The sequence below is a fragment of the Bombus bifarius genome, unplaced genomic scaffold, assembly GCF_011952205.1.
Source record: "Bombus bifarius isolate JDL3187 unplaced genomic scaffold, Bbif_JDL3187 scf7180000008199, whole genome shotgun sequence".
NCBI lineage: Eukaryota > Metazoa > Arthropoda > Insecta > Hymenoptera > Apidae > Bombus > Bombus bifarius.
The window spans coordinates 1,990,673-2,012,227 of NW_022884505.1; the positions used below are offsets into that span (position 1 = coordinate 1,990,673).

General features: G+C 32.2%; 1 protein-coding gene across 1 annotated transcript; it reads right to left on the reverse strand.

The window, feature by feature from the left end:
* Window positions 1-140: 140 nt before the first annotated feature.
* LOC117210067 (scavenger receptor class B member 1-like) lies at window positions 141-18,961 on the reverse strand. Its single transcript, XM_033452682.1, has 8 exons — window positions 18,190-18,961; window positions 8,119-8,374; window positions 7,649-7,790; window positions 4,017-4,217; window positions 3,545-3,769; window positions 3,145-3,307; window positions 2,435-2,679; window positions 141-2,223 (listed from the first exon to the last, which is right to left on the reverse strand). The coding sequence occupies exons 1-8, from the start codon at window positions 18,401-18,403 to the stop codon at window positions 1,876-1,878; spliced, it is 1,794 nt and encodes a 597-aa protein (XP_033308573.1). The 5' UTR covers window positions 18,404-18,961; the 3' UTR covers window positions 141-1,875.
* Between the last annotated feature and the right edge of the window lie 2,594 nt (window positions 18,962-21,555).

Genomic DNA, 21,555 nt, shown 5'->3' on the forward strand with positions numbered 1-21,555 from the left:
ATGTATCTTTTTATTGAAATTTTTGTATTTGTAGAATCGAACCGCTGTAGTTTTTAATAAAGTATTTATGAGCCTATGCTTACAGTTTCTTATTTTTGCTTATAGAATATGTTGGCATTGTATTACAAAATAAATTTGGGGCCCTGTGTTAAAAACATTATTTATTGAGCAATTCTTACAAATACTTATATGTATCATTAACATTTCACTGGCAAGAATTCAATATTTTTGTAAAGAACATAACATTATTCCCATTAAATTGTGCAGAATATATAACTCAAGGAAATAGAATTTATGTATACAAAAAATTGTTATTGTTTTAAAGCTAAACATGATTTATAGGAATATATTTATTTGCATATTATAAGAATACTATTTCCTTAGTTCACTACAATTATTATTTAGATCTATAAATGAGGCAAGAGTGATGAAATATTTAAAGAAATATCCATACTTATGTTATGGGAACTTCAAAAATTTATACACAATGTGAATACTATATATGTTGAAAATTCGTAATTAATGTTGTTTGAACAATATTTACAAGTAGAGAATTAACTGAAATACTTTGATATAAAAGGGGAAATAGTACATTTGGTCATATTTTAAGAATAATGTAGTCCTAATCTCAGAATTATAAATTTTCTTTAGAAAACTCAAATCTTAGTGTTAGAAACGTCTTAATAATTACTTAAAACTAATGGAAGACTATCACAAATTTAATTGTACATACGTGAAATTACGAAATAAATGAATATGTGATAACATTGCAATCTGGTATCATTATATCATATCATATGGATATGGTATCAACCAATTATATTGAAGTTCAATGACAGAATTTGCACTTAATAATAAAAATATAAGGATCTTTTTTATCATTGATAAAAAAGAATCTATGATGATAATATGTATATTTTACCACTTTTTATGATTAATATAATATAATACTTTTAACAGCTCTTAACAAAAGAGCAGTATATATTTATTTAGTATATGTAATTAATAATAAAATTCTATTACTATGATATCAATAAATATGTTTTAAATATACAAAATCAAATAATCCACAATCCCCTTTACCGTTTCCTAAATCCATTTCAATTTTAATTACAAACGATGCTATTCAAACTTGATATTTTTTGTATATTATATTACATATGATAACATGATTGGTTATGTTAATGAAGTACCAACTACCTCATGTTTTTCTTTTAATATTTATATGTATTATAAATCACTTAATCACTATACCAGTCTATAATATCAGTCTTAATGCACTTAATTATCTATATAAAATTAGAAAACCCCTTTATGCAAATTATTGTATCCTCTTGTGCTTCTTTATCTATAAGTGCACCGGTCTTTGAGAAATTTATTATAAATATAAAATACCATCACCAAAATATTAATAATAAAAATTTCTGCACCCATCAACAATTTTCCAATAACAAAAGATGTTAATTATACGTAAAAGTAGAAACTAATAATTTCTGAATTAGCACCGTTTGTATTGTGTCGTTTAATCAGTAAAATTACAATTGTTTAACAAGATGTCACTATTTACCACTTTGCGATTCCATTTGAAAAAGGTTATCAATTATTTCATATTTTATACACTATGCAACTATATTTTCATTCTAAGATCACAGTGCATTAATAAATAAATAAAATTTCAATTTTACGATACTATAACCAGTTTAAGAAATATCGAAGATAAACATATTTTCTTACTTATCGATGTGGAATTCGATATTTCGTTTGTATCGACCGCAGTATCTCGAGATTGAAAATAATCTGTATGCTTCCCATTGGTTTCGAACATCAATTTTACGCGGGAAATAGCCTCTCTATAGTTTTCCCGGATGTTGATGGTTACACGATATCTTCTTTCAAAGTTGGTAAGTCCGTTGTTAGTTCGGATTCTTTGCTTTCTTCTTTTGATTCAATTAACGAACTGTAATAAGTATCCATTTCGTCGATCTTACACGACATTCGCCTACTGTTAAAAAATTGTAATTTTTTGTTTTTCATTTGAGAGCCGAACCATTGGGTAGTCAACGTTGATTCTTTCGGATGTACGAAGATTTTGCGAACACCGAGAGCTATAAGTATAGGGCCAATGAGCAACGAAGAATAAATCATTATACTTTGAAAAACCGGTAAGAAATTTAAGTAGAACCAGAAACGAATAAGCATCGATGTTGGCAATTTGGACATTCCCTGGAAAAAATATATTGAAAATTAGATATATTTTTATGGGAAATTTTATAAAATTTATATTTATAATGTATTTATTATATTATATTGACAATATCATGGATTATTTAAATTTATTTGATAAATCCGAATGTCGAGATATCAATGCTATTGATATATTCGATATTGAAGGTATATGTTCGATACTTGCAATTCGATATTTTTCAGTACTTACGATTTCGAACCACAGTAATGGTAAGACGAAGTTTTCGAATTTTTCTACTCTGGCCATATGTCCGATATTTTGCAAAGCCATGTTGATTTGAAAACGGAAAGCAAACTCTACCGGAAGACCTGACTGTGGTTGAATATATACGAAAGATTCGTGAGCATCACGGTTTGGAGTTAACCCTTCGATAGATTCCAGGATACTTGGATCGGCCTTGTAGAAGTGTGGATACGAGAGAGCAATTGGAAATCCTGCATCATTGTGAAGGTAAGTAATCAACATGAATATATAAATTAATTTCCTTTCTTTTCGTTCTTTTAACTCCATATTCTTAATGTTAATGGTTGTACGAAGATGTCATCGATTGTTTATTATTACACAGTGTATTTACTCATGTATCTACTAATTTTTTAATATTTACTAGTATGAATGAATTATTCATTCTTCTTTGGTAATTAAAGCAATTAGAGTATATCTACGATTGATATAGGAATTTATCTCCCTAAATGGATCTTTTTTCTATCAAACTATAACTATCAATCTGTCTATTTTGACTATGTTAATTGATACTGTTAGTATGAGTGATGGGAATAAAATTTAACGACACCTTTTGATTTAATGTTAATACGATCCATACTTTGAAACATTTTTAATATTCGTCAATGTAAAATATATATTTTTTTATGCTATTTTTATAATCATTTAAACCATTTTACCGTAATAACAGTCGGTGACATCAATTAAGCCAGGTTTTAAACAATATCCATGGCGGCAGAAACATTTGTTCTCCGGAATGTAAGCACCATTATCCATTATATTTTCGACGAATGTATATTTATATGTATGCAAACCCTTTATTGTTTTTTCTCCAATTCGTGTCTGTAAAATTATGTTTTAATCTTGCTTATTATACCCTTCGATAGTAAACATCTACTTAACCTCTAATATTTTATATACTATTTACTATATTTTTGATAATAACTTTCTTTTCATAAGTCAATGGTAATTCAAAGTAGTACGAGGATCCTTCGAAGATATATTACAAGATATTATGAAATTATTTGAATACGTAATTCTCAAGTGTTTAACGTGTACGAGCATTGAGATACAACTTACCATGGTGGCACTGCGACAGAGGCTTTTTCTAAAGAATAATACGGTATCGTTCGGCTCGATGTAATTTGCATACTTTGCTCCATCGCTAGCCCCCTTCACATTTGCACATTTTCCTGTCCATTGCGGCAAATTTACATCACCATTATACTTCTCAATCAAACCTGTCCGCCGTATATCCTTCTCGCCGGTATAAACGTTTATGTAATCACCCTCAAAATCGTACATCTGTAGTAAAAAGGAAACACTAAAATCTCTGCAAAATACAGATGTACAGTCGAGATTCGAAGTGATACCTAGCAAAAGGGTAGCGACTTTCCAGAAGCTTATAAGATTGTTAGTTAATATTTTTCAAGAGGACCTGATTAAAATTTAAAGTAATAATCGTCTGTGAATTAATTTATTAATATAATTGCGAATTAATAAATTTTCAAAAGAATTGAACAGACAAAGTTGTTAAGAATTAGAAACTCACTCTGTCAATGAGACCTAGTTTGTCAAATTTGATCCACGATGGCATCATCTTATTGCCAAGTGTAACAAGAGTGGATTTGTAGCCAAACATAAATTCTTTAGCAGTCATTCGTACAAGAGGGTACGAATTCGTGTTAACGATTAGTAGATTTAATGCTAATCTGGTTAGATAGGCAGAATTCCTCATTACGTTTGTGATACTCTGAAATGAAAAAAAGAGAATTATCTCATAAAAATGTGAAAAATTATTTTGCACTTGAATCCTTTTATAAAGATTCGAAGAGTCGAATAAAATAGCTTCCTGATTATTATCAAGATATACATATAATCGGATTCTAATAAATAAATTTGACGCTAGTGTAAACATTTGTGAATGTTAGCGATGAAACAGTCTAAGCTCGCTATTAATTAGCTATTTATTTTCTTTTCTTCCATTTGTAAGCTCATCAATTTTTGTGTCGCGATATAATTAATCTTCTTTATTATGAAATGTGATTTTTCATGGTCGACGTATTCTACAGTTAATTAACGATGACTTGTTGTCGGAAAATGTTAAAGAGAACATTATTCATTCCCGTATCTTCTGTTAGGCGACTTAATTATGCCGTTTCGTTTTGTCCTCGTACCGAACTAGGGTTTCCCTCATCTTCATTTTCTGTCTGAAAGTTCATTCACGCGGCTGCATTTAATTACATGCATTTACCGATCTATGTATACGACTAGAAGATCTCGCTTTGCGTTAACTATTTTTTTTACTACATATATACATTTGTATGCATGCGCACTGGTACATGTGCTACACACGAATATACATTGATAAATTTTTTCTTTATACTTCGACTGCTATGAATAATTACTGAAATGTTCTGAAGAGGAAATTGCACTTTCGGTTTCACATTTAGCTTTCCCTCTTCGTTGTTGTACGTAACAATCGTTCTTTTTGATGTTTCTAAGAACATAATTTAGAACCGGACACTATAGAGGATGTTGTTATCCGTGTTCATTGATATAGACGTACTTGCAATAACGGAAATTGATGATTAAGTCACTGGAGAGGACTGGTCATAAAACACGTTGTGTACGATGAGAATATTGCATTTCTTGGATTCTTTGGATCTTATTATTATCTGGTTTATTTGTTTTTCTTTGATACAAACTTGTTAATAAAAAGTTTATAGAAGATACAAATAATGCAAAAAGATAATAACTGATGTTAGATTGATCGTAATGTTTGTTTAGTTTTTATGATCATGCAATAATATGCATAAGTTTTTAATTGAACGTTTTAGTCTTTTTTGATTATTACCAGTCCACTAATGGCACATTCAATATTTTAGAATTACTTCACTTTTTATAAAGTCATTGTCAATATGCAAGTAATCGAACGAAGTATGTTATTATGTTGCGTAAAGCTAAGAAATCTATTGATGAAATGTTTAATTCTCTTAAACAATTTGTATAAATTTTGCCTTAAAAAAGCACCCTAAATGTATGGTGAAACATTCTCTTGATTCAAGTACTTGATGCTTTCTTGCTTTAAATATGATGCATTCGTCAAGAATGTCTTCGTGCGTCGAATGGAAATTTACCGTGTATGCGTCGGCGATCACGGTTTTTTTCGAATGCAATACAATTCTAGGGAAACAGAGATGTGTCACGCGGAATATTTCGTTCAACCGGTATTTTTCTGTGTTTCAAGGAAATGTTCTTTTATAAACAACACATATAAAGTTGAATTTTAGTATTCATTGTAATGGAACATGATATAGCTGTAAAATTTTACGACGTCGTTGTTAGTTACAACTTGACATTTTTTCTACCGAGAGAATAGACTTTTTTTGCAGTTGAAATTGAGTATTTTACCCTACGGCATTATTCCACCTCTCTACCTTTAGCTTTCGTGTCTTTAGTAGGACATTCTTTTAAAGGAAATGAATAGATTCGAATATTCTCGATTCCTGGTGAACCACCTTGGACCACTTTACTTAACCAAAGTTTTATTTATCACATATATCAAATATGGTACTCTTTTACGCCTCAATCTTGCTAGAGTATCTGTATGTTTTTATAGAAGTGGAGATATCAACGAATAATACCAAATACACTGATTCAATTAATCGTGCATTACTGAACAACATGTAATTTTCATGATTAGCTTTCTTTCTGTATGCAGAATTCAAACACAATATTATATAATACTTCCGTCTTTTTTGTCACGATGACCTGTAACCTGCTTTAACGGTAGACCTTGAGCTTTCTGCTTCTAATGAATATCCTATTGAATTTCTGTGACGAAGACTCGATTGGGATGGAATATATCTCCATTCCAATTATTTACATTAACCTGTTCCGTGCTTCTTTTCTTATCCTTAATATTATAAGATATGGTATTTCTTTCATCTAATAAAGAATTTGCTTTAAGAAAAAAATATTCTTCTTCATTTCAACGAAGAATTCTTTAAAGAGAAGAAAACGGAAGTTTAGCCGTGATACTCGTGAAGGAATCGTGCTTGATGAATCATTGACCCTATTGGCAGCTATTCTACGGCTGGATGCAACTTATCAATTTATTATTTCTTGCTCTTGAAATTTTACTGATTCTGAGTACTATTAAATATCTCCTTATCAAATATCGTTCTATGTTGACAAATAATAATTTCTCTGCGCAATTACGTTGCAATAAAGTTATCATTTCATAATAAAGAAAACGAGTATAATCAAATGATCTTATTTGAAAGATTGTTTTCTAATTTTGATATTTGCTGAGAACTTGCTGATACAATTAAAAATATAACACGATACTACTACAAGTTCAAATGAATTATTAATGATGGATGACTTACTTGTTTCTTAACATTTTAAACTATGATTATGCGATTATCAGATTAAAGGAAGGTACATAAAGGTTCATAAGGCTTATACATTTATACTCTGTTAGCGATGAATTTATATACTAAAGCGCAAGTGCTGAATAAATATGCTAAAACACAATGTAATTAAGTAAACTTGTAACCTTGAAATTTAATTAAGTTGAAGTGTAAAGAATGATTAGTTGTAGTTGATTCATTTGAGCCTGGTAAACGTTATCATATGATTTAGTATGTGTGTGTCAGTTATATGCGGTTATATAGGTTTATAGGAACACCTTATAGAAATTCTTTATAGGAACAGTTAGTGAATAGAAGCTAAACAGATTTAACTGAGTGAATTATCCGATGTTTGTGCATATGCATATTATGAAATATTAATAATTTTGGAAATATTTATGAATATATATTTTTGTTTGCATTCTGTAAATTAATAAGTTTTTGTAGTCGTCATGAACATATGAAAATTCAAATATCTGCGAATTTGACGATTTTTAAATTCGAAAATGTGTAAATTAAAAAATTTCAGATGGAATTGACATTTAGCTTTTATATTTATCGAATCGCATATGTCGATTAATAAAACCACCGAAATTGTTCATTCATTTTCGAGATTTTCTTCACTATGATTCAACGTGCATACACGTGTACATACTGGTGTAGATTAATCAACATTAAATAAGACTGTCTTGGTAATTGTGTGAAACATTCTCATCCGTTAGTTTCTCCTTCCCATAAAAGTATATAATTAAACAGTTTCGCTTACCAATAAGGCGATGTTCGGTAATATCATTACATCTTCTTCTGTTCCATTGCTCATATGTGGTATATATTGCAACGGGTGATGTAGATATGCCAGCACCGTACCATTGTCATTGAACTGAATATCTTTGTGCTCTAACGATTCCCTAAAAATCAATTATTTTACGACATTAAAGAAAGATATTGAGGCTTTCAAATTGAAATTAAATATCTATGTACGACTGAAAATTTTCATTTTTACGTGTAGCACCTTTAAAAAATAGTCTGTTGAAAATTTTATCTAATTAAACAAGAACGTTACAGCTTTTTAACCTTCCAATTGAAATTTTAATTTATTTTCAACAATACTGGTCATGGTTAAATTATAGAATTGAATAATTTATAATTAAATTAACTGTATATACTTAATGTGCTCGAAATAATTTCTCTAAATCACTTAAGTTTTATTTAGGTATAATAACTTGATACACTTACCGGTAAACGTAGGGTCCAATTTCCTGGAATCGTAGCTTGCTTTCCTGGCCAGATAAATATTCCTCGTGGTTTGTTACGTTAAAAAGATAGACTTTCAGGTAGAGTTCGATATTCGGTCTTCGCCATATTTCGAATATTTCACCTCCGGGGCTGAACATCACCTTCGCGCGGAAAACTATTTCGTATGGATCGAGCGCCATAAGAACACAGCCGATGGTAATGCCAAAGAATCCCAAAATCATCGGCATGAGAATATCTGCACGGTTTTGAAAAATTAACGGAGTGAGAATTTTAGAGCATTCGATTCGTAATAATTAATATTTGATTCCATCGGATGATAAGATTGTTGATTGGATCGTTTTATCATGTCATTTGTCGACATGGGATACATAGTAGGTGTGAAAATTTCTTGATCGTTATATCGTTTTTATAATGAATTTAAAAAAATACTGATCTATTGAATACGTACAGTATCATAACTAAAATATATTATTATATTCGTCGTTAATGTATAATTTGAACTAAAATAACAATAAAATTTGATGGAAAATTTTTGACAGACTCTTTTGTGACTTCTTTAAATTTAGATAATTATAATTGCAAATGCCTGTCGAATGTAGAAAGCGAACTTTCGGTTTGTGCATAAATACATCATTTGCGGCTGAAACAAGACTTTTTTCCCCTGTTTGGTAATCAATTGCGTCAACATGACTCTTCTGGATAAAGTACGATCATCTAACTTTTTTTTCTAGATCGTCTTACGTAATTTCACAGCAACCCGCTTTTCCTATTTTGTGTGACATTGTGAAAAACACTGTTTGGATCGAGCTACGAGCCCCAGTGTAATATTTCGATTGGTGAAGTTACAACAGAAATGATTCGTATGTTGGAATCGACATTATAAAAAGTGATCTATGTCTTGATTTATCGTCGAATGAAAATTAGGCTTGTGAGAATTATGTAACCATTTTTAAAATTATGTTTTTTATTCATTTCATCATCCTTTTACTTATTAATTTTAAATTGTGTAATTATATAATGAATATTGTCCGAATATATTGCTTATCTAGAATTTAAAAGTATCGAGTATTCTCTTGCTCGCTCGGGGAAAAACAAACGCGGACAAATGTCATGGTATGAATCCTTCCATTTTTTAGAGAATCGTATCCTTCAAGAGCTTCGAATTATACAGTCCAGGACCAGAACTTCCGACTTGTTTCAAAATATTACGTGCCGCGAACGGACGACAATTTGTCGAATTTGCATGAGATATATGTACTTGGAATACACGAGAATTCATTCTAAAATTTGTCGCTTGTGCACATGAAACTGTTCGATGAATTTTAAGAGAATATTCATCAGGCCTCGAAGAAAATATTCGAGGTTTTGCGTCCTTTTTAAAGGAATTTACCTCCGTATTATACCTTTTTTCATAAACTGATGTTTATTTCGATTGTGAATATTTTTAATATCAATTGGAAAATATGTATGTACATTACGCAAATGTTCACCTATTCAGTCTTACGAAGTGGTTAAAGTGCATCTGCTGATGCAATTCAGGTTGTAACATGTACTTGATTTCGATGTTTAAGGTCTCTAACTATACTTCTGGTTAGTTTTGGGTCGATATTTTAATCATTTGATTGTAAATGGCAATTTGAAAAATTTAACAAACGAATAATTAAAAGTTATTTTGTATATTTTCTTTTGCATCTCGATAATGATAATTTCCGATGAAAAATAATTTTCGTCATGCCTAAGCGAAATCATCTAAATTAAGATATTAATTCTTTAATATTAATATAAAGTGTATATAATATTAATATAATACTAATATAAAATTCTTAAATACTAATGGATTGATATTGAAAGGGACACTTTAAAAAGTTCATTTTCTCATGGAAGGGAGCAGAGATCGAAGCATCGATGCACGATAATCAACGATCTGTTCAGTTTTATTTATTCGTCAAGCATTTACGTGTTAGCGTGATGTTGTCGGAATCCTTGGCGGAATAAATTTATTTAAACGGTATATTGTGATATATCAGGAATTTGCATACATGTTATTTATCGAGCGAAAGAAAAGAAAATTACGTAAGGCTTGATTGTTTTCGAGATTAGGAACGAAGGACTCGATGGCCCTGGATTTTGCATAAATCTCTATTTTTGTTTGATCACGTTTACGCGGCTTGATTTCTTTCTTATCTTCAAATCAAACGACGATGGAAAAGTAGCTGTAGTAGAAAATGACGAAAACAATTAGACAGTGATTTAGGCGTGCAAATGATATGCTAATTTAATGGCTTAGTGGCCACGTGTAATATATCGCATATATGTAAAATCCTACGGATAAAGATCGTCTAGATCTTTGATTACTTTTAATTTCTGCGCATTTTCTGTTTCCTGTTTTTCTTTTTTTCTGAACTTGATCACGAGACTGACTTAGTTGAACCACCTGATTTACGTAATTGTACGCACTATTACTGTCTGTGCGTTACACACCCATGGTATTCATCGAAAAACGATGAACGTGTAACCGATTGCTTTGGTAACCGTTAAGTAATCTTCTCGTAGGTCACCAGGAATACTAATGTGTCGCGGAAATACAATCGCAAATATCGAACCCCGTGCGTTCCTTCGAAGGACGTGCATACCTGTCGATCGATATAGGTCGTCTTCAATCATATTGAATTTTTTGAATACGATTTAAGTGTAAGACTGTCCAAATATCTGTAAAGTATTATGAAATTAGATCCTGTTCCTCTATCGTTCGGTAACGTATTTGAGACTTCAGCTAATCATGGCAATTAGACAGGTTAGACTTAGAAATTGATCGTTATAAATAATCGATTGGTATAAATAACTTCAACTCGTAAGATAATCGCTCAATTAATACATCGTACGATGTTATCTCCGGCAACACGCCGTGCAATTGTCACGTAGTACGTGATAAGAGAGAAAATGTAAAAATAAAAGTAGCGAGACGCGGATTGATCATACGTCATTTTCTCGGGAGATGAAAATTTAATGAGATGTTTCGAGTATCAACACCTCGCGGCGATTGTAAGCTAGAAAAAGACAGCTAACGATAAGTACTTAATTATAAGCGTGTGCACGAGAACCTTTCCAACATCATAAAGAAATGAGAATGATTTCCTAAAATGATTTTACGTAGAGGAACGATTATTTTATGTCATCGAGCTCGTTGATGATTGGAAATTATTTCTGACATTTCAAAGTAACGAACACCGCTAAGTTCGATATATGAATACTAAAATTCTGGTGAGTGATCGAAGATTACCAAATACTCTATAGGCCTATAGGTTTCGTAGAAGGAATCGTTTTGCTCTCGACTATTGCAAGATCGCTGGCAGTGCGGCACGATGTGGTAATAATTTTCCGGCGGTAATCGGGACGCGACTGCAAATACGCCATCCAATAGAAAGTGCATATTTGCCCCGTGTCTCGTTATATTTTATATCCAGGGAATCGCGGCTCTTTTGTGGATGTTCACTTTGACGAAACATCTAGCTTCCATACACGGAACAGGAAATTACAAAATACATATCTATTCGTGGGCAACGACGCCGTCTTATAGCAATCTTCCAACAAAATGTTACAAATCATCACGTAAATTGTAGATTATTAATCACAAGACTTCACTTACTATTATATCTTACATGTTACTTTTATAAAAAACGTAGTTATTCTTTAGCAAGGTATACATTAAGCAATATGATAAAAATTAATAAGCACATATATGTAATCATGCTTCGATCTCCATAAAATTAACGTATACTCGCATGTGTTTAGTAATTGCTAAAACAGCAAATTTAATAGCAGTCATTTTCACTGATTTGGTGTTAAAATTGATATAAAAATGAAATACTATAGTATCATATTAGTGGAATCAACGAAGATTCTATTATCTATCGGTTAGAGCAAAAAGGTATATTAATATTCAATCTGATCTCATTTTCGAATTAGTTCCTTGTACATTGATTAATACGTAATTACGGCACTTATCGTCAATGCGAAATGCGAGCTCGTGTTCATTAACTAGATACATAGCATTATCGGTTAACCGACGCCTGCACGTGTGACTGCACACAATTTATTGTCAGATTAGCTGGTTGATGACTTCCATACGATCATTTGCTTGCAACGAACAATGCACTTTGAGACAAAAGCAACCTGAAGCATCGTTCGTTTAATAGTTTATGGATCTTTTTATACCGGTCGCGACTCGCGAAGTTGTGTAATGTAAATAAATCCAACGAAGGTATGGCACGTGCGAATTTTTCTTTTTTGTAGAACCTTGTTCGCAATGTGAACAAGGTAATAATGAAATGTTTTAGTTGCGTGCAGAGTCTACCTTTCTTAGGTTCCGACTTCGTACTGCAGGTATTTTTATTGTCATCTTTCTCCTCCATTTTATTTATGCAATCGCCACTTGAATGAAAGATCAAGATCGCGATTCTGAATGCATCGTACGTCTTTATAACTTTTGTCTTCTCTTATTTTTTATTTTCTTTATAGTTACGCACTCACTTGAGAGACTTCTAAATATATTCGTAACTTCATAATTTTCATTCATATGTAATTTTCATTCAGATTGCAGCATTCATTAGCGCGTGTATTCAATATTTTGATCTTTCATAGTGCGTATTTTTATATTCTTTATTCTTCTCTATTCTTATGTAGGAATTCCCATAAAATGTGCAGTAAGTATTACTCGGTAATCTTGTCTAACAGTTAAGCTAAAATGCTAGATAAAATGGCCAGATAAAAACAAGCACTTTGCAGAGGTATGTTGAGGATATTGTTTTCACTGTATCAGAGGAGATCGTAAAATTCTAGAAAGTGGTAATTCATCTGCATGCGTAACAACGTTGTTTCGTAGTTTTGAAATATTCGCGTAATGACAGATTACGAGAATTCATTTACCGTGATCTTTCCCCTTTCTATTATTTCACAAGCGTTCGATCAATTGAAAAGTTCTATAGATCCCCTATTTCATGCCTTCCACTATTCATCATTCCTATTCTTTTCTCGTGTCTTCAGCAGGTGCATCGTGTGACCTTAGGTGAGAGATTTAGCAAGACACGTTCCATTCGCTTAATTTAGGATCTGACTTTTTTCAGTGAGTAAAAATCGTCAATTCTCATGCGTTGAATTAACATTCCGATGGGTACATCAAATGCCAGCAACGAACGACCAAATTACGAAGTCTCGCGTTGGTATTTTTAAGTGGAACCACCTTGCGCAAACGCCATGTAAATGAACTGGACGTACTTTGCAATGCGATAAATTTATGAGATAGAGGTAGTACCATATATTTTCCTAATGTAATTATCAAGTGGTAAATAATAGCTATTCCTTCACTTCATCTATCTACTTATTTATTTATTATATTTATGATTTTATGTATTGATTTATTTGATTTTATATTTCGATTTTTGATTTTATCGGCGTTCAATTTTTTATTCTTATGATGTATGCAAGATTTCTTGAATATTAATTCAATATTAAGGCGAACACTTTCGCGAGGTTGAGAAATCCGGGCACTCCTCCGTAGTAATGTACTAAACAGGGCCGGAGGGGTGAGTGGGTTGATGGTGGGCTTAAAAAAAGAAGGTGATAAATAACAGGCAGGAAAGGATATAGAAAGTGCGAGAAACAGCGTATTTGTCATTAGAAATAGCGAATTTAGGAAACAACTGAAAAGTTTTCAACAACTTGTTAACGTTATATCGTTGATATAATAGATATCTTTCTGATAGATACGCGTGGAAATTTGATTTTTAAATTTAAGCATTTCTAAATTTGATTGTTTCTTGTTTTCATATTTTTTGAATTTCAAATGAATGTTTTTACTATACATCCCGATTTATGTGGACTACTCTACAATGCGATAGGAATTCCTAACACAATTAATGCACTTATGCGTATTCAAATGTATCAGAATAAAATAGCCTGTCAGAGATGGTAAATTTTTGTTAAAGATCGTAAAAAAAGAAACGCATTTCTTTACAACGATATGATTGTTATTGCTGCTGGTTGGTTCAATAGACCCAGTTGTAAGTATGATATAAATATCAAAAAAGAAAAAGAAAATGATTGATAAAGACGATCGGAATGAGTTCTTTCTGTAAAATAACTCGTCAAGAAGCAAAGCTCGATCTAAGGAGAGAATACTGTTCGACGTTAATGGTTTTTCATTCTCCGATTTTGCTTTCATCTTTTCGTCTACTTGTATAATTTCCTGCATACCAAGCAAATTGGTCACTCTTTTTATTATCTACCTTGCTAAACCGCATCGGGAAAATGGTAGATGGCAATGTTGTGTTGCACCGGTTACAAGAACAGGTTTATCGAAGCTAAGGCGATACGAAAGAATAACCTTGCGTTCGACAGGAGACTGCCTACTACATTAAAATACCAAATTAGAGAAGCAACCACTATAATAACCGTTATTTTTGAACGTGTTGATAACCCTACAAATCAAACGTTAATGCAATTAACCCAGTCATCATAAGATAGTATCTCTTTCGGCCTCGATTGGTTTTATTTTTATCCATCCATCCTTTTTTTATTTTTTATAATGTAAATATAAATGCTAATGAGTTAATAGATTATACCATTAAAAAATTCCTTAAGCATCGTTTATCATGCTGTTGGATAGATACGTGCGAGGTGTCTGGAAGTTTCTGATACTTTATTTTTGTCCCTTTTCGTCTCGATGAACCGGTTTTGGTGGAAGTATCCGGTTGTTCTTTTATAAACGATTTCAATACCATTGCCAAGTTATAAGAACTCCGAATCGAGGCGTTTGAAATATGTATAAATTAGTTTTTACTTTGATGGAAAAGAAGCAAGCTACCGACAGCTTCTTTAGAGATCTTTAATCTTTCGTGCTTGTCAAGAACAATTAAATTTATCCTGTGTGAATCTCTTTAGCATTTTGCATCGTTTTCGTTACCTTTTATTTCTTAAAGAAAGAAAACGTTCTCTAGAAGTTTAGTAGAAAAACAATTTTGGAATGCCATTTTATGCCACTCGAATATAGTACATAAGATATGCACCCATTTTTCTAATTAAACGTATCGCTAGTCACGCAAGGGATTGTTTATAGTTCAACTTGAGTGATTGAAAATGTTTTGACATTTCAACTATCAAGTTTGAATAAGTATTCAACAAGTAATCTTAACCACAATGAAGCTATACACAGGAAAAATGCACCATTCAGTAACGTTACAGATAACTTTATCAAAGGTTTAAGGGCAAACTGATAAGATATGAATGCACACTAATACTAACGAAGCTATGATGCATTTCTTGAGGAACGCGGCCTCATTTGTAAGTTTCTGGTAATACGTATTACATGGGAATGTGATAAATATTCGATAACTCGATTACTTCAGTGAAAAATGTTAATACCCTGAGATGAGAGTGGTCAATATTTTTGTACATATTGGTTACGTTACTACTTATGCTGTCTGATTTCGAAGAAATGAGTCACGTTAAATATTGCTGCAAAAATATATGTTAATAGATTCTTGTGGTGTATCGAGCCGTATATCGAAGATCTAGCTATTACGAGTGACGAGTAAATGTTTTGAATTCGAAATAAAGACCCGTTGGATGTTCTTGTTTTTTTTTATCAGATATGTATTTTACCGTCGTTCAGTGCACTCTGAATGTTTTCATCGATTTTAAAGTGAACAGATTATCCGTTCGAATCTTCAAGAATTCGTAATTTCAAAAAACTTTATTTCGAAGAAGTTCGAGTCGTCGCCATTTGGAATGACAAATTGACTGTTATTGCCTACTTATCTTTTGCTGGCTTACTCATTTTTCTTGCCATTCTTTTTCTTCTGAATTATTAGGTATATTAAATTACTTTATAATAGCATTCAGTTTATTAATTTTTTACAGGTCAATTTGCAAATGACAATAAGCCACATAAAGTCGTTAGAAAATTTCATTAGTGAATCATTGCAGTAATTCATCAGAAGGTTTATTCTCTCGAGGAAAAGCTAGATTATCTTGTTACTTGGAATATGCATTCAGTTAAGATTCTGATTAGAAGATTACCTTAATTTGTATTGTTAAAACACCAGTTTATACGGCATTGAACGAAGAAGGAAGCTTTTCATATTCGAGGATTCTATGACGTTCTTGCGATTCTCCGACGCGTGTGTCCAGGAAGGATAATCATTATTAGCATAAAGTACGCGTGCCGTTTTTTTATTGCTTCATTGAAATCTTCATATGGAGACGGACATTCTCCTTTCTTTTTCCTTTGTTCTCAGTGAGTAGGAATTGCGATTGCTTTGTCACACGTACCGGCTATCATAAACGAATAAAGAGAGAATGAGAACCGCTCATTTTCCAAATTAAAACTTGTAACCTGTACTAGCTGTAACTCATTATGGAAATTTTGTTGTCTTTAATTGATGTTTTTTAATCTACCTATTAAGATATTTGAAAACTTTTCATAAAATTGGTTTAATATCTTCACTATTTCTACACTATTCGCTATTTTCACTCTTTTAAATAAGAACCATTAATTTTTCAAGCAATAATAGTAATTTTACAGCATTATTCTTCATTCATTTCTAATAAACGAATGATACATACGTAGCTGTACAATATTAATAGGACATAGATAAATGATGAATATATGGCGAAAATAGATTATGATTTTTAGCGTATATTTGCAACGCATCAAACATATAATCTGTTTATAAAATTATCAATTTACTAATAACCATAAAATGTTTTATTGACATTTGACACAGAAATGAAAGGCGATAGCGATATCAAAAGTAAATTCATTGATAAACTACCCGAGTGGTATATCACTCACTTCGTAGACAAATTTTTATAATTTTTTATTTGTATTCCATAGTCCGAATGTCATTTAATCTCATGTTAAAAAATGTCGAAACGGGGTTGTTAAACTTCGTAATGTCCTAAATTTAATTTTATCGTTCCTCTAGATAAATATAATCTATGAATAGATACCAGAAATCTTTGGAGTCAGAAGTTACATGAGCAAGTAACGTCCAGAATAATTGCAGTGTAATTTACGAATGAGTGACAGAAATTTTTAAAAGTTATACAAGGCATATAATTGACAAAAAACAATACGAAACGTAAAAAGCACTGTTTTTTATGATCTCTTAATTCTTCTGTCATTTAATTAGCTCCACGATATTAACATAATTCTTTCTTCAATAAACAGCTTCCCTCTTTGTTAACAACGATTATTTAGATCTATCTAAAGTAAAGGATTAGAATTGATGTGACTTTACGTAATAAATAAAACGTTGAATAAAAATGAACAAAGAATAATCGAAGCATAAATAGCCGGGGGCGAATTCTATCTCACGAATCTCACGTGTAACTGTATCAGATACGGTAATTCGATCATTTTAGGCGATAACTGAAACGTTGGCATGAAGATGTTGCACGATTATAGATTTATACTAGGAAGTAATTATTATTATATTATTATATATTATAATTATTCTATAAAAAAGAGTCGTGTCATACCATTCCATTTCATTGCATTACTTGATGTTGCGTCCACTTGTCGAATAACACCATGATAATGCACAATTTACCGTGAATGTGTGAATTCACTGATATTTGCTATAAATACGTATCATTTGCACTGCGATCGTACTTTTAGTTAGATACACTCGATAATTTCAGGGAATTCTATAAATTGGTGTTTTATGGTAGATTTGTAATTGCCTGATTTGTTGCAGCTTCGATTCGTCATCGTCATTATCAGCGATATAAACGTATTTATTGTATGAAATTTAATGTCTTGAATGGAGAGTAATACAAATTTTATCTTAATATTTAATTTTATCTTATCTTATAAATTTTTCACAGAAAGATTCAGCGTGAATTAATTTTCGAATCAACAATTCAGACTATAGTATATGAACATTTATAAATTCGTCCCGTCGAATGGAAACTTAACAAAGAGACAATTACGAATTCACCGTGCAGCTTTTGAATTTACAATTTCCGCATTTAAAAGCAATTACTTACTTCTCCATCGACTTGGCCTTTTATGCGTATGCACCGAGAGAGCCGTATTAATGAAATGATTCATGACAATCGAAGACTTTCTTCTTAAATCGCTTGCCCTCCGACTCATCGCCATCTCCTCGGATTCGCTGGAGTCGCTCTGATTTTGATTCGCGTTGACGTTCGAGTAGCGTCGACCGGTGATTTTGCTCCATATCATCGTAATTTCCTTCATGGCGTAACAGTAGGCACAATCTCTTTTGTGTTAGCGAAGAAAGTCCATAACAAAAGGCACCCGCACGAGAGATTTCGTATTATATATAATTCACTTGGCGTGTTACGAAAATTGCATGATAATAATTTCAATTCTTTGACAGAGAATTCACGAAAAAAATTCGAACAAATCAGATGTACAAACGAATCAACATCCACGTAACAAACTTTCGACTCAAATAAAGTTCAAGTTCAATACACTATATAACGGTTCCTTCAGTCACACTGTGTGATAACTTTAACGATACTATGGTGTCCAATAGTCGATCGTGGACAGTTCTCGAGTCGATTAAAGATTCTTCTTCGTGAAATTCGACGATTTGAATTCGTGAAAACGTTACCAACGAATAGCTCGATTTGGACGATCGTTGATTGATCACTGAACGATTCTAACTCGTCACGCTACATAAATGGTCAGAAGAATCGTGCACTCGATCGTTCTCGGTCGACAATCAACTGTTCTCTCGGTCTCGGTGCGAACCGTGTGCGCTTCTGTACAAAAGTGACGAAACCATGGAACAGCAGAGTTCAAAAAATGTATTAAAGTCACTCTCGACCCCCACTTGCCTTTCAACCTGCTACTCGCGGTTCGTAGCACGTGGAGTACTGGCCACTCAGCAAGTCGTATAGGTGCCCCACCACCAGGTAGGAAAGATCAGTTGTTGCTTGAGAAAGATGAGGTGAAGGATAATGCAGCGCGACACTTACAACGTACCACTCGGTTGTACTGATCAAAGGTCAATGGAATATTGTTGCGATCGATCATATATGCCAGTCAGGGGATGTCCGGCCGTTTCTTTATCGTTCAGGGCAGGTTCGTAACGCGGGGAAAGCTATTCGACGCGCGATTTGTTCGAGATTCTATAGTTCGAGAAGTAGGCAGTTTGTATGCTGGGGTCGCTTTCCCGTGTCTCGCTTCTGAAAAGATTACAAATTGATTTTCTTGTGTTGGTTAGGCTTCTGTTAGTGTATATGCCAGATTTAGTATGAACGGTAAAAACAATCGAGGAAATTGGAGCTAGAAAATTACTGTTTCACTTATTTGTGGAACAATGGCGTCATTAGGGCAATGTTTGTTTAGCAATTGATATCGTACGTGCAACTTAGCGAAGAATGATACAATTTACGAGATCAGGAAAAATAGTAGGACTTGTTTTATTTAAAGTACATAAAGATTTTTCTCTTAAAATTTAACTTTATGCAGTTTTTACTGCAATTTTCTCAAATCAAAAATTTTCTCTGTCCTTGTTCCATTTCGTCTCCGAGTTCCTCGTGTATGTTACAAAAACGATAAAACAAAACGAAGCATTCGCTCATTTATGGCAGAACATAATGTTCTGAGAATGAAGGAAAAAGTTTGCCAAAATGTTGCGTATCGTTCCGAATCAACCCAAACGCAGATAATCTTCGTTTCGAAAGAAATTTATTTGACGCCTCGGTTGATTTTCTACTAGCGGGAATATTATCACGAATTCCACTGGCTTCTTTTCGATTAAGGATTCATAAAGATGAGATTCGAAAGAATCTTTCCGCTCGTCGGATTCCTAAACGACAACAACCGTTTCGTATAGGAATTTTTTCTCGATCGAATGATTAATATGTTTACAGGGTGTATAATGATGTATAGCGTCGCGGTAAAAGTTTTTATTGATCAGATTTCTGCAAATTCACGCTATCAGATGTAAATGATATCTACATGTATACGTCAATAATCAACTGTGGACATACCTTTTTTATAATCTAGTTTAAAGTACTGCCACACGTTGTAACGAAGACATTCATCAACGTCAAGGAATAAAGGAATTTCTATTTACATAAATAAGTCATGACACTGTCCTGTGGCTGAATTGTTTATTCAGTTACTTGGAATGAATTATTGAATGTTGATAATAAAAGACAAGGATTTTTTGCTGTAAAAAAATTCAGACAAAATAAAAATTCAGGTAAACTAGATTTATATTAAACTTTCTATGAGATTGTGTTTGGCTGTTTTCGAAAGGAATAGTCTGTCGTATCTATGCTGTTGTATGTTGTATGCACTTATGCGTGTATATATGCATTTCAGTTGATCAAGTTGATTAATCATACTCATATAAGTTTATGACCCGTGATCGAATAAATAAATGATTACAATTATACGTGTCATTTGTGACTATGATCTCATGTGAATTACAAAACTTTCAGTCCAAGTTGGTTACTCGTTTAACCTTTTATGGGCTAATTTGCAAAGATTTAGTTTCAAAAAAATTTCGCCACAGCGTGCACGAATGTCAGAATACTTAAATTCTTTAACGAAAGAAATAAAGCACTCTCATAACTGGTTATAACAGCGTGTAATGCTGTGTATCCTTGTACATGCAGGCAAAGTTTCGTGAATTGTGTCATTGTTCTGTCTACCTTATTATAGTAACTCATATAATTATTAATCTATTATAATTATAATTTATTTTATATTACTACGTTAACCAACATGAAAGTCGCAAGTTTTTATTCGTACATTATTACATTTAAATATCGCAGTGGAGGAAATAATAAACATGATTAATAATACGTAACACTTGAAGATCTTTTGCGTCCTTTGCACATGATCAGCAATAATTACATTTCAAGGATACAGTAAGAATTAAATGTCGTTTCGTTGCTGGTATCCAATTACGTATGGTGTATATATATATATGTACATATAAAAGATAGGATTAAAACAAAAGTGGTAGGATATGTATTTCACCATGGATAAATTTTGAAATAGACGATCGAACAAGTTTATATATGCCTGAAGTCAAGGACCTGTAATACATCGTGCACTTCAAGGTTAATCATTCCATGAATGTTCGTACATAAGAAAGAATCTTAATCTTAGTAGAAATGTATAGATTACGAAATCGATTCTACTTATGATTCAAGAGTGAGTGTAATTCTTTTACGTTTAGGTTCCTTGGAAGTAATTCATTCATTTGCTTACCTTAACGGATATAAACACTTTATGTAATGGTAAATGATAAAGGCTAAAATTAGACAAAATAAAAGAGTTAGCCACAAATTAAAGGAGAATAGCAAAAAGGAGAAATGGTAGTCGAGAATCGTCAATGATTATAAGCTAAAAATAAATCGATG